The sequence below is a fragment of the Centruroides sculpturatus genome, unplaced genomic scaffold (genome assembly GCF_000671375.1).
Source record: "Centruroides sculpturatus isolate CEXI.00-Female unplaced genomic scaffold, Cexi_2.0 scaffold372, whole genome shotgun sequence".
In the NCBI taxonomy this organism is placed as follows: domain Eukaryota; kingdom Metazoa; phylum Arthropoda; class Arachnida; order Scorpiones; family Buthidae; genus Centruroides; species Centruroides sculpturatus.
In genome coordinates, this window is record NW_019384553.1 from 435,459 (window position 1) to 450,980 (window position 15,522).

General features: G+C 31.9%; 1 protein-coding gene across 2 annotated transcripts in view; it reads right to left on the bottom strand.

Moving 5' to 3' along the window:
- The window catches only part of LOC111623741 (ubiquitin carboxyl-terminal hydrolase 46-like), a 61,752-nt gene that overhangs the window by 16,953 nt on the left and 29,277 nt on the right, over positions 1–15,522 (bottom strand). Inside the window, exons 5-6 of one of the 2 annotated variants that reach the window (XM_023366437.1) lie at positions 6,815–6,957; positions 1,674–1,834 (exon numbers count right to left, since the gene is read on the bottom strand). In XM_023366437.1, coding sequence (XP_023222205.1) covers positions 1,674–1,834; positions 6,815–6,957 — 304 coding nt within the window. Of the gene's footprint in view, positions 1–1,673; positions 1,835–6,814; positions 6,961–15,522 lie in introns of both variants that reach the window. The other variant, XM_023366436.1, reaches the window with a different exon arrangement.

A 15,522-nucleotide genomic window follows, 5' to 3' on the forward strand; every position in this document is an offset into this window, starting at 1 on the left:
CAAATGGAATACTACAATATACATATGTTCAGACCATTTCAGGATTACATGGCAGCTTCCATGAGAAATACTGAACAACTCAGCTATACCATCCATTGTCCATGTGCAATTTTTGTGTACAAATTTTTCTTAACCCAGCACGAGTGAGGTTGGGTATGTCATACTCGAGAAGATTTTAAACACAGATTATTTAATGTTATTGTTGCCATGCAAATCCCGTTGTCACAGTAGCTGGAGGTAAGGGAGTGGGGGCGAGGTGAAGTGTTGAGTTTAGTGTTCCGCCAGTGTCAGCGGGAGATACACATGAGCAAAGGTGGCTGGGGTACGTCACACCCGACCTCATAGTCGGTGTTACATTTTTGAGTTGACAGTAAGTTTATGAGTTATAGTTATTTATAGTATTTTTAGATTTATTTCTAGATTTCTCAAATGATAGTCTTCGCATTAGACAAAAAAACACATCTTCCAAGAGAAACTTGAAAAGTGATTACTGATCAACTGGGAGAACCTTCATTACCTGTTTCAAAAAAAATAGCTAATAAATATGTCAGGTGTGGTGAGTGTACTAAAAAACAGATAGGAAATCAAAACATTGCTGTTTGAAGTGTGAGAAGCCAAAATGTATGAAGCATGCGATTTTTATGTGTGGAGATTGTGCTGATTTGTAGGTGTAATGTTGGTGCTGTGCAAATTGATCTCATGAGACCTTTTAGTTTTTTTTTCTATTTTTATAATTGAAAGATACTATAGTTATGTTGATTAACCAAAGAAGTTGTAATTTTGTTAGAATTTTATACGAAAGAATGTTAAACTACCAAAACTTGTATTTTTTCAAAGAAAATATACACACTTTGTTATTTCAATTAAAAAAAAAATGCTTTTCAATCTTAAACATAATATTTTATTTACTCATCTTGTTGAATAGATACTATTCTTATTATCCCAAGTAAAAAAATCTTTATATACAGTTATAGTATAAAAAATTTGGCATCAAAGTTTCGGGTATCTCCTACCCACCTCATAGCTGGTATAACAATTTCTCACCTCATTCATGTCGGGTCAATTTTTAAATCATTTCTGAAATCTATATCAGTACTAAATGATCATACTCTAATTTTCAAAGAATCTCTTCCCTTCTTTGAAATAACATTATAGTCAAATGCAACAGTGAGGCAAATGTATCACCACATAATTTCTTTTGTCAATGGCGAGTTTCTGTTGCAACATTGCCAATTTAGGCAATGTTGCAATAGAAACTCACCATTGACAAAAGGGCAAAATCATTGGCAAAATTTGTTACTGATTCATTGCTAATAGACATTTTTCCTTCAGTGATACAGAGTATATTCTTTGTTTTTTATCTCAAATCATAAATCCAGTATGGATACTATCAACCATTAAGTTTACCATCAAAACTAGAACTAATTTGTTGGCAAACATTATAAGCATAGACTTGAAACCCAAATTCACAGAAGCATTACAGAACATGATTTATTTAATAAATTAACTTTTTATGGTTTTCATAAAAATTAGAATTCTAATGTAAACAGTTCAAATTAAAAATAAATGAACCAAACAGTGAGTTGGCAACGTATGGTTCTAAACCTCTAAATTATTATTTTCATACAAACAAAAATTCCTCTTTAGAAGATTTGAAAAATAAATTAACATACCTTTTCTGTGCTTCTTGTTTACTGCAGCAATTTTCACAATAATATTTATGTTCACTACATAAAGTTTCTGTATTACTAAAACCCCTTAGACAGTGAGTGATTGATGTATTTTGATCCACATCAACTGAAAGATCTAAGAAATCTTCATCTTTACTGCTGACCTAATATGAAAGTAAAATAAATATTTGGTATGATCCAGTAATTATATTATATCAATCAATACATACTTAACATTATAATATTTGATAATGAAATATTATATTTTAAAATTCATAAAAACTTTTATTTTATATTAAAATTTAAATTAATTTTTATACTGAGAAAAAAGTTCTGTATAATTTTAAAATTATTTCTATTTTTAGAAATAATTTTAAAATTATACAGAACTTTTTCATCTCAAATAAATAAATAATCAAAACAGAGTTTTAGAACAATTTTTTCTATTTAAATAATTAAATTATCCCATTTAAAGATAGCAAAATTGTTTTAAGAAATGCAATCAAAGTAATTTAAAAATATCCCATGTGTCCCACTTGCTGTGGTTGGGGGACTACAATCTGTGCTGAAGTGTCTTCCTCACTTGAAGGTTGCCTGTAATAAAGACAGCCTAGAGGATCACCTACCAATGCCAAGATGAGAGAGAAAAACTCTTTTGAGAGGTGTTATTTCATCAATTAAGAAACTATTTTGTCACTATGAACTTGTTTTTACAGTCAAAAAAAAATTCCAACAAATTGAAGAAGTGACAAAGCTCATTTTTACAATATTTACTGTTTCATATAAGAATTAATTATTCCAAAACAATTCCTGCTTCATCAAATACATTTATTTCATAAATTGCTGTTGAATAGTCATAGGTAGATTTGGGACTACTCATTTCCTCTTCAATATGGAATTTTACACTGTCCCTATTAGTTTTGAAAAAGAATAATCAAAAAAGTTTTTAAAATTGTTTTATTTCAAAGATGTCTTGTCAAATGTGATAGGAACAACATTAAATTCCATACTAAAGAGGGGATGAATGATCCTAAAATGTACATATGACTATTGAACAGCAACTTATAAAATAAAGATTTTTGACAAGACAAGCATTATTTTCGAATAACTAGTTCTTACAGGAAATTCAATAAATTAACCTGTAATCACATGAGATAGAAGTGATTTTCTACTACTATTAATTTTATCTTGGACATTTTCCATCAAATTGACTTACTTAGCAGTGCTTACATGATATCTTCATGCTACATGCTATCCATCTAACTGTGTAAAATTTCAATCAAAAAACGTTTTCTGTTTATTACATATAGGCCCTCAAAAACCACTGCAAAAAATTTCCACTTCAAGCATGCAATTGTATAAATTTTTCTTTGTTGTTGCATGATCACATGCATAAGGCAGCAATTTTCTACTCTGATATAATTTTCAGTTACTTGACAAAAACAATTATCATGGATGTTTATCAGCTATGCATATGTAATGATATTCATGGTCTGCACATCATTATGGCCTTGAATGCTTTCTCCATAAGATAGTCTGGAATGCTATGACCTTCAACAATTTAAACATTTTTACGGGTTTATTCTATACCTGAAAAATCATTTTCTGGTTCTGGGAAACACTTTAGCCATCCCAGCATTTATTTCCAGCTGAACTCATTTCATATTAGCTCATGCTATCATACAGTTTGAAGAGTTTCCAGTGTGAGCCTGGTCAAGGATATTGTTCTGTAAACAAAACAATATCTCATATGTCAACAATGTACAATGTTGAAATTTTACATGTGCAGAGAAGACACATTACAGAACCTTTCAAAATCATCAAATTCAAGAAACTAAAATTACATACAGTTTAATTATATATGTTATCGGCCAAACCTGATTTCAGGCCAAACTAGTTTATCCTACACATGTCAGGATATACTAGTTTAGCCTAGGACAATCTAGTTTGGCCTAAATACTTTAGGCTTAACTAGTTTGTCCTAGGCCGAACTGATTTAGAATTATTATTGAAGTCAGGCCTGGCCAACCCAAATTGTTTCGCGAACCACTTTGATCACGTGTAACATTACAATGGGCCACAATTTAGGCAAACATGCTTTTAAAAAAGTAAAACAAATACAAAATGAATAAGCTTTCATTGTTATACCAAGAGTTCGTACTCACACTTGCGCATTATAACAATGACACATGCAAATTTTCATTTATTTAATTGTTTTGGTATACACAAAACGGAAAACGAAAGTTTTAATAGATATATAATATCGCTTAGCAGGCCACACAATTTAATGTGACAGTCCGCAGGTTGGCCAGGCCTGATTTAAGTATATTAATGGTTAAAATAAAATTAAAAGGCAATCAATTAGATGAACAATATTTATTCAAACATAGTCTACTTAATTATAAAAAACGGTATTGATTAGAAGTGACACAACACTTGTACAAAACTATAAAATAAAAATAAGCTAATCAGTACTTATCAGTTTTCATTTTTTTTATTAAGCCATGCACTTTTAAAGGTAATTAACAATCAAAAATATTTTCAAAAATTCAAACGAAATAATAAAAATAACTTTAAAGTCAAACTAAAATTAAAAATGAACTTGTTTGTGTTTCTTAGTGTAACATATAAAATATTTAATCTTTTATTTATTTTTACAGGGTGGGTTAAGTGTACCTAGGTAGCCTCAATGGCAGTACTTCAGACTGTTCGTGCTCCCAGAGGGGAGCCGCTGGCAGGCTGCCCATTGTTTAATGTCACTAGTTATTGAACAAAAGAAAAAAAAAAGGAAGCGTCTACTAAAAATGTAGTTAATTAACCTAATCAAACCAGCCTAACCAAAGCACCGCCATTGGGGTTACCTAGGTACACTTTAACCACCGGGTGTACTGTGGTGGCATTTCAAATTACACAAAATCACTTTTTTTACACTGGCACCTATTTGTAGTACATAAATCAGTTTGGCCTAGGTCAAACTAGTTAAGTCTAAAGTATTTAGGCCAAACTAGATTGTCCTAGGCTAAACTAGTATATCCTGACATGCCTAGGACAAACTAGTTTGGCGTGAAATCGGGTTTGGCCGGTAACATATATGAAAAATCAGTAGAAAAATCACTGCCTTGTACATGCAATCCTGTATAAAAAAAATTCCAACTTAGGAACACAGAATTAACTAATAAGACCAGGTGACATATATTCAGATTTCTGTTTGTATCATCACTTGTTCATCTCTGAAATCAGCACTAAATCAACAGTGACATGAAACCCTCAAAGAAAAAAAATTACATCACAATTCATGAAACTTTATTCCATAGGAGCAAAATCTTGTGAAACTGTCATATAAACAATGATCTTATTATTAATACTTAAGTGGCTACAGCTACTTTAATCATAAAATGAAAGAAATAGTTTTGAACAGGATGAAAAGAAATCAATGTAAAATACAAAATCAAATGTTTTAAAGCTATTTATTGATAAAATCATGTGTTTCACAATGTTTGAAAGAGATTTTCAAAACTTCTTGCATTTCAATACACTTTTCATCATGCGAGTCACATATACTGTGTTTCTGATCTCAGCATGGTTATTCCTGATGTGTACAACAACACTCATAATATAGGCTAATAATTACTGATGTTTGCCCATTCATTGTGTAAACAAGTTTTCATCTATCTCTAAATACAAAATAATCAAGTTACAAGCCAAGCTCACAGTGATGAATAACAATTTAGAAAAATATCAAACTATAAGACCCATATTCATATGATTTTTTTATTCAAAATGTTCCTAACAATTCACTCCTTATCTTGTATAACCTTCAAGAATCATCACCTATATATATGTAGGAATGAAATCTAAGCACATGTTTGAGTCTAATTGTATAAAATTCATATGATGCTGTTTGCAATATAAAATCTGCCAAGGGGGATGCCTTCTGAGAGAACTTTCTAAGGGAAACTGTCTCCTATTTTAGATGTCATAAACATGAAGAAAACCCAGAAAACTCCACATAGTCAACCTGTTGGCAAGACACGAACCCATGACTAACTAGTGTTCAGTGGTTTTATCCAGTCAACCACTGGTGGGCCATTAAACTTACTTTAAACTAAAAATTTTTATATTTCACATACATTCAGTGATGGATGTTGAAGAAAATGAAAAAAATAAGTCACTTTGCTAAGGCTTTGAAAAAAATTACCTCATTAGAATAAGTATGCACAACAAATAGAATACATTCCTATGTTACAATGTCTTTTCAAACTATGAATACTAACAGAAAAGAAAGTGCCAGAGTTAAAAAATGACAAACAACAATTAATGATTATTTTTAGTAAATAATTACTCAATAATTACTTAAATATGTATTAACTCTACATATCTGTTACATATTGTGCATTAAAATCAGGAACATAAGTTCAACACATATGTTTTATGTTTACTTTTAACTTGAAATGAAAACTGATTCCGTTGTATACAGTTTTTCTCTCGTAGACAAAGTTCATTGTAGATGCTGTTCAAGATGAAATGATATTTTGGACCCAACTGATTCTAGTTTAGACAGGTTTGATTGTATTTATTTTTGTATTTTTCAAATTATATTGTTTATTTGTAAGAAAAATTATTATTATTGTTATATTCCAACTAACACTGAAATGTTTTTTGTTCATAGGAACTGAGAGAGAGTAGCTCTAAAGAAAAGTGCAACTAAAAAACCTTGCATATTCTTTTTCTGAGTCATTGAAAATGTCATATCAATTTTAATGAATTTTAAAATCCAAACTGAAGTTAATAATAGTTGTCAATAATAGAGTTGTTAATGCAGTCAATTTAAGTATTTTAATCATCAGAAAATTCATCCTCAGAAATGAAATTTAATTGGGTGCCAGTAGATCTAGGAATAAAAAATATAAACAAGATACATACATAATCACAAATTAAGTTTTCAAAAATAAGCTTCTACAAATTTAATTTCTGACTACAAATACTTATTTAAAATGTAAAAACTCAACAGAGAAAATATTTGCCATTAAAGTATACTTTCTATCCCAAATTTTAATAATTTATTAATAATTTATAAAAATTCATGCAATATACAGTATACAGTATGTACAAAAATGTGAATAGTATGAAGAAAAATAACTTACTGTTTCACAGTTGAGACATCTCGTTTCATTTGTAAGAGTACCTTGAAATATATCATGAACCCAAGTTGGTTCTGGTTTAGATGATTGCTGCTGATCACCATTCTGATTACAGTTTTTCCCTTTTGGATTGCCTTGCTGTTTCTCTGCTAACAAGGAAATAGATGACAAAACCAAATATTTCAGCAATTTACAGTGATTGATCTGATATATGATCACTATGAGGATGTTTCATAATTGAACAATCAGATCATCATTAATTAATAATAATATAATAATAAAATAATGCCTATAACTTTAAGAATATGTTATAGTTCAATTCTTGATATAACATTAATATTATAAACTATTTGTCCTACGTAATAAAATATATTTTAATCAATAATCAGTAAATACTGGGTATAAATAAATAAACAATAAAAATTATACTTCAGCAATATCACATTTAATTTAAAGTTTTTTCATAGCCTATAGTAAAGTAAGACCTTGTTTAGTTAGTGCTTCCTCAATTAACATTGATTTGATATAACACAGTCTGCTTGAAGCCTTAAAAAAAACCGATAATTCACAGTGATTCAAATTATCACGGCATTTCATTGATTCATATATGATTATTCCTGAACATGAACCAATCAGCAAAAGGTGGCAATTCATCATAATACTGTATTTCCCCTAAATCTATGTTTGTTTGATGCAATTTTGGAAAAAATACAGTAGAACCTCGATTATCCGGACTAATTGGGGATGAAGGTAGTCCAGATAAGGAAAAATTTGGATAATCAAAACAAATACTTTAATTTGTCTTTTAATGATAATACAACACATTTTCTTTTCGATGACATATCGGTAATATTAAAAATAAATACTGTATTTAAATCGTGATCAAATTTTCAAGAAGCAAACGTTCGTATTGAATTTATACTAGTACTGACCAGCGCTAACAGACTACCTATTGTTTAAAAGGCCTTCTGGTGGTGCAAGAAGACGGATTTTATAAAATAAAAAGCAGTTGAAACTGCATTTTTATGAATAAAAATTTGACAAACTATTTATCGTTTTATGACCAGTAAAATTTTTTTGTCACGTTCGTGGCTTTTAAGTAATGCATAAACCTTCAAAACGCGAGGCATATGCGGTGGACCAAGTTGCCCATGCCTTACGCCACCCTTGGTCATAGAAATGATGTAATTTGAAAATAAAATTATTTATAAATATGTATGTCAAGTTATATTTTTATTACGATGCAAAATATATTTAAGAGTTTACGGCCACTGTGCCAGGTGAGACGTTGAAACAAAAAAAGTTATGCATTCCATCACGTACATAAACAGTATCGTAATTCGCCAAGTGCAAATAAGCAAAATCGTAAAATTTTTGTTTATTTTGAACAATCCGGATAATTGAGGTTCTACTGTATAACATAGATGCCATAGCTAATATTGACTTTGTTTATAGTTAATACTGACTTTTGTGGAAGAAGGTATGGCTGAAAGTATCCAAGGATTCTCAACGAGAACCTATTGTTGACTAAATTGTCAACCTAATCGATATAGCAGGACTAGGAGATGTAGATGAGCAGGATACTGAGGAGTTACTGCATGTTTCTGGTGAGAGTCTTACCAATGATAACCTTCAAAAACTGGCAGAACAAGGAATTCATGTAGAACTGGAAAATAGTGATTCTGAAAACAGAGAACCCAAAGAACTTGCTACAGATTTCTTTAGTGAAAGTTTGGTAACAATAACTGAAATGATTGATCAAATTGTAGTGAATGATCCAGATTTTGAAAGGAGTGCAAAAGCAAGACAATTTGGATGCAATCTCCTGCTACCAACATTTGCTTAATGAAAGAAACAAATGACAAATGACACTAGATGATTTCATCACAAAAAAAAAAAATCAAGAATTTCAGAAGAGCCAGGAACTTCACCACAAAAATGAACTTTATATTTCTGTGTGCATATGTTTGTGTGTTATGTAACATATACAGTAAGACCCCGCTTAATGCTGATTCGATATAACGCAGTCTGCTAGAAGCCTGAAAAAAGCTCAAAATTTACGCCAATTTAAATTATTGCAGCATTTCATTGATTCATATATAATACGATTATTTATGAACATGAACCAATCAGAAAAAGGTGGCAAAAAGATGTACCTTTTTAAATCTATGTTTGTTTGGTGCAATTTTAGAAAAAAAAATATAACATCATGAATGCCATAGGCAATATCGGCTTTGCTTGGCAAGAATTAACTGATAAATGCACAAACGAAGTGTAGAAGAAGTTATGGCTGAAGGTATCCAAGAATTCTCAACAAGAAGAGCCTATCGCTGTATGGTTAGGTTGACCAAACTTAACCTAATCGATATAGCAGGACTAGGAGATGTAGACGAGCAGGATATTGAGGAGTTACAGCAGGTTTCTGGTGAGAACCTTACCAACAGTGACCTTCAAGAACTGGCAGAACAAGGAATTCATGTAGAACTGGAAAACAGTTTCTGAAAATGAAGAACCCAAAGAACTTGTTACAGATTTCCTTAGTAAAAATTTGGTAACAATAACCAAAATCATTGATCAAATTGTAGCGAATGATCTAGATTTTGAAAGGAGTGCAAAAGCAAAAGAGGCATTTTGGATGCAATCTTCTGCTACCAACATTTAATTAAGGAAAGAAAAAAGCGACAAATGAAACTTCACGACTTTATTGCAAAAAACAAGAATTTCAGAAAGCCAAACCTTCCTCCAAAAAATAAACTTTGCATTTCTGTATGCATATGTTTGTGTGTTATTTAACATATACGAGGGGTGTTCAAAAAGTATTGGACTTTTATTTTTCCCGCGTAAACCAATGATGCACGAGAGGTCTCTTTCAGTGGAGTTGTGGAGGGGACAGTCATGCACAGTCCTGAATTTTTTCCTGCCTACAGGAAGCGTCAGTCGCTGGCAGTCGGCCTATGAGTGAAGACATGTAGTGAGCGTTCGTCGGATTCCAATAAGTTGGAAAATGACTGAACAACGTGAGCAGCGATATTGCATCAAATTTTGCCAAAAGCTTGGCAATACCCAAGCGGAAACCATTTGCAAGATTCAGCAGGCTTTCGGGGACGATCCTCGAGACCAAAAAAAAGCGCAGCAGGTCCGCAGAAATGTCAAGGTCAGGTTGACAGTTTTTTTCAACTCCCATGGGGTGGTGTATTGTGAGTAAGCACCACAAGGCCAAACCATCGCAAAGGAGTACTACCAGGAGGTCCTTCGTCATCTTTGTGATGCTGTGCGACACAAACAAACGGATCTGTGGTCAAACAAAACTTGGCAGCTCCATCATGATAATGCAGTCGCCCATTCTGCACATCTGATTCGGACTTTCGTTGCCAAACACAACATTCCTGTGGTTCGTCACGCTTCGTACTCTCCCAAGATGGCTCCGTGTGACTTTTGGCTATTTCCCAAGCTGAAAATGCCGCTAAAAGGAACCTGATTTTAGTCAAGAGAAGACATTATGCAGAATGTGATGGACCGGCTGATGGCCATTCCAAAAGATGCGTTCCAGCAGTGTTTCCAGCAATGACAGGAGCGCCGGGAGAAGTATATACATTACCAAGGAGACTACTTTGAAGGGGATTAGGGTTTTGTACTTCAAAATCAATAAATGTATTTTTGCCAACCAAAGGTCCGATACTTTTTGAACACCCCTCGTATTATGCAAATTAATATAAAAATAACTTAAAGTAAAATTTGTTTATTTTTGGTCTCGTGTTCCCCTATCCCTATTTAATAAAATGGCCTCGTTTAATGCTGTTTTGTTTAGTGCTTTGTCATCTAGGAATGCATTCACAGGGAATGCATTCACATGCACTCCACATTAAGCAGGGTCTTACTGTATTATTATGCAAATTAATATACAAATAACTTAAATTGATTATGTCACATGTTCCCCTTTTCTATTTACTGTGTGTTAAAATGACCTTGTTTAAATATGCTTCATTTAGCGCTTTGTTGTCTAGGAATGCATCCTAAGCACTAAACAAGGTCTTACTGTACACATCTTCACTACTTATTACCAATTCTTACAAAATAAATCAATTTTCACTGTAAATATTACAAAATTATATTTTGAAGTCATTAACCATTTTTAACCACAATTTAGTAACTCTCCAAAACTGGGATCATATAAACAATACCAAACCAAATACCAGAAACTATGTAATTAACAAATAAAGAAAATATTTACTAACATTTTTGTCTATTTAAAATAGACATCATCAGGTATATATCACAGAACAAAAACAGCTACATATAAAAACAGAATATGTTTTACATGTTCAAATTAACATCATAAATGAAACACTTATAATTTAAAATTATATCCTGAACAAAATATGTGCGTATATTATTCAAAACTATTAAAGAATAATTTATGATGACAAATTAATTTCAAAATAATTATTTTGACACAAATACACAAATAGCATATTTAATTTAAATTATCATTAATGTGAACTCGTATCTGCACAGTTTAGTAAGGTGTATCTGAGAATGGTTTATGAGAGTTCAAAAATGGCATGCCATGCTGTAGACCAGTGTTTTCCAAGCTTCTTGAATACGCGACCCCTTTACAAGTTAAAAAATTCTGGCAACCCCCCCACAGCCATATTAAAACTATGTCAGTGATTTTAAAAACTACGTATTTAATTTTCTTTCTGTTGAGATTCAAATATCGATCAAAAAACTAATTGTACTGTAAAATAAACAGGCACAGTCTTCTCACTAAAATTGTAGTTTTTTTATTGTAGTGTAGGACCTACAAACACTTGTCTTTTTCTTTTACCTGCGACCCCCATGTATGGTTTTGCAACCCCCCTGGGGGTCGTGACCCACAGGTTGAAAAGCACTGCTGCAGACAGAGTGTCTGTTTTTGAAATTAATACCCACTCCATCCTTAAGTGCTCAATAGATTTCGACTGCCTCCAGGTATTTAAGGTGTGCTCTATCTTCTGATAGAGCACACCTTAAATACCTGGAGGCAATTGTGTAACAATTTTATGTCCCAAAATACCCGGAGGCCCTATTTAACAATTTTACATCCCGAAGCTCAACTCATATGTCTTCATTTCCAGCATAAGTGGCTAATGCCATAGTTGACAACTTTCTTATAGAGTATTCATGTCCTTCATCCTAATGCCAAAACCCTCTCACCATTGCACCAATATATAATAATGCAGTTGATTTGGTCATCAGAAACAGGTATTGAGTAAATACCAAGAGAATAGGAGTCATGTATAGTGTTTTCATCATTTCTGATGAGTGAAAAAATGGTTGGAGTGTGTCGATATGCTAAGTGCACCTTACTGATCCTAATAATTTCTCTATAGATTTTAGAAAGCGTTCCATTATATGTGATAACTTTCATTTAATCTTCCTGTGGTATGGTTCTGTTCCCAGTATGTAGATATTGTTTCATGAGAGATTTGACCAAAGAGGAAGGTATCCATGCTGTATTGCCAACAATGTGATTCATGGCAATTTCTTTTCCTTTCCTCTTCACTCTCCTCTGAACAATGTGTGTGAGCCCTCTTTACCAGAGATAAAAAAGCAATAACTTTGTATAAGGGTCATGTGAATTGTATGGTATGAGTAGAGGCAAATATGACTCCTTATGGTAAACAGGTGGAAATTTCACCTGTTTTTGACATTGATGTCCATAAAAATATATATATATAAAAATGTTAGCTGTACAACTGTCTTGTTCAACCCACAATGATAGGCCAAAAGGGTTATTGTTAAAGTATCTCAGTACCAAGTCAAGGTTTGGTATTTTGTTCCACACTATGAGAATGTCATCAATGTATCTGACATACAACACTATGTCATCAAAAAATTTAGATAATATGACATTCTTGTGCTTTCTGACCACTAATTCACACAAGGTTCCCAATAGCAGGCTACCCATAGGTACAGTACACCCCTACTCTGCAGGTAAGTGACACCTTCGTATTTAAAGAAGGAAGAATGAACCATTAAATGCAATCAATAGATCTAACACATCAGAAAGGTACTGTACTTATAAGGTCCCTCCACATTCACCAGAAGAAAATCCCTCAGCTCGCAGAAACAGGTTTCAAGTTTTATCAATGGGATCAATGCATCACACACTGTGAAGTATGCAAACCGCTGAATTGTTAATATTCCATAGTTTCTGAAGTACTTGTTCTGGATTAGTGATAGTGTAAGGATGCTTTTCTAGATGGCAATTGATATAAGTTATTTGTTAAGTAGTCTCTCTATTTTAATGGTGGTAAAAGCTGTTTTATCTACTACCGGACGTAACTGTTGACCATTCTTATGAGTTTTTGCGAATGCAAATATGAATGGCAGTGTTGGACCCATAACTTTCATCAAGGAGATTCAAAATATTAGCAAGGGGAGTGTTGAAGATCTTCAAAACCTTAAAAGTTTTTTTTTCAAGAAAACCACAAGATACTATTGTGCATTCCATGTCTGATATATATTGTACTATAGCACTGTGGTATGCAGGCCCAGCACAAGCGGGTGTGCAAGTTGTTCACTACATGAAGTAGCCTATGAAAGGGGACACCAAATTGAATCTTATGTAATGGTAAAGAATTTTTTAATAATTATATTGCTACAACATTTATATTTATTTTCATTTTCTACACAAAATTATACATTACCTATATTTGTTGAACAAAAAAAATATTGCAGTGGACTGGCAAGCAGGCTCCTCCTGCTGTCCATTAATTACTTGTTTATAGGTAAAGGAAATGAATTAAAGATCTATTTTCTTTGCATAGTTTGCTATATTATCTGTAATGTGAATAATATTGCCACTTTCTTACAATTATATCCTCCTTTGATATTTCTAGTTGATGAAATGAAAATATAATGCAATTTTATTTATTAAAGTTTAAGTGTTTAATTGTCTAATATTTTAAATTGTTTTTGTAAATTCATGATAAGTATGATTTTAAAATTTTTTATAACAACAAAGTGTGAATTCTCTTATACAAAAAAGTCTTACTTGTCAATTTACTATAGATGTCTGAGTCTGAGGAAAAAAAATTATCTGGTGCCCAAAATAGAGAACAGAAGACTGCAAAAGAGGAATTGTGTCACTAATTGTCAAGCTTCTAAGAAAATTCCAGGATTCTTCAATGAAAAAAAAAGGAGGATGGAATATCATTGGCATCTCCATCATCTGAAATTTGTCAACCATCTTCAGAAGGAAGCTGTACAGAAGCAAAAGACAGACAAGAGAATGTTCCATCATCACCTGCAGAAAGAGATAGAACAGAAACTCAACGACAAGAGTGCACTATTAACATCTACCAAAAGAAGGGAAGTAGAAGTGCATGAACAACAAAGTTTTGGTTTGTCATCAACATCAACTGGTTACTCTTGTTTCAGAATTAGTTGAATAAAGTCAAATTGATGATATTTCAAAGAAATTTGTTTATTTGGAAGATCCAGGTATGTGGCCAAAATTTTTCTCAATAAAAGAGAGAGACTATTTAGTCAAACATCCCCCTCTGCAAATAATCAACTGGAATTTTCCAAGAGATAAGTCAGAAAAAAAAATTTTCCACTTCTTATTATAATATTTTTTCTCTATTTGGAAGTAATCTATTAAGATTATGGTTAGTCTATTCAGTATTTTGTTTGTACTGCAAACTTTTTGGTGATGGCAAATCACAACTTAATAATGAATACGGATGCAAAGACTGGCACCATTTATTACATATTTTAAGTAAACATGAAAAAAGTAAACTCATATCAAAAATTGTACTAACTTCGAACAAATTTAGCAAAAAATACCACAATTGATTTGCAAGAAAAGAAGTTGTATGAAACAGAATGAAATTATTGGTATTTGGTAATCAAACAGATTATTCATGCAATACAGTTCTTAGCCTGACAATCCTTAGCTTTTCACAAAACATCCAAGCAGTTATATGAAAACAATAACAACAATTTTTTGAAGTTAATAGAAACATTCTCAAAATTTGATCAAGTTATGGCAGAACATTTACACCATATTCAAAACCCAGCTTCAAAAAATGTTACCCATTATTTAGTACATCAGATTCAAGAAATTGTTCAACTTCTTTCTGATGCAATTAGCCAAAATATATTAGAAATGGTCAAAGATGCTAAGTATTTTTGATTATTTTGGATACAACCCTTGATGTAAGTCGAGTTGAACAAATGCCAATTATAATTTGTTTCATACATTATAATAAAAAATCAAACACAAATGAAATTAGAGAACATTTTCTAGGATTTTCTTCTGTAGATAACATAATGGGACAGTAATTGTATGATTTTATTTTAAGTCATATTAAAAGACTAAATTTAGATATTCAAAATCTTTGGGGGCAGGGATATGACAATGTCACTAATATAAAAGCAAATACAATGGGCTACAGCAAAAATACTAGAAAATAATTCTACAGCTGTTTATGTTCCTTATTCAGCACATGGTCTAAATTTAGTTGTAAATGATGATGCAAAAATTTCATTTGAAAATGTTAGTTTCTTCAGTATAATTCAGGAATTTTACAACTTCTGCATCCACAAACGATGAACTATTTTACTTAAATATGTAAGCCTAACATTAAAAACCATTGTCTAATACTAGATGGAAAAGTCATGTTGAAGCAATCCAACCATTAAAACTACAGGCCAAAGAAATA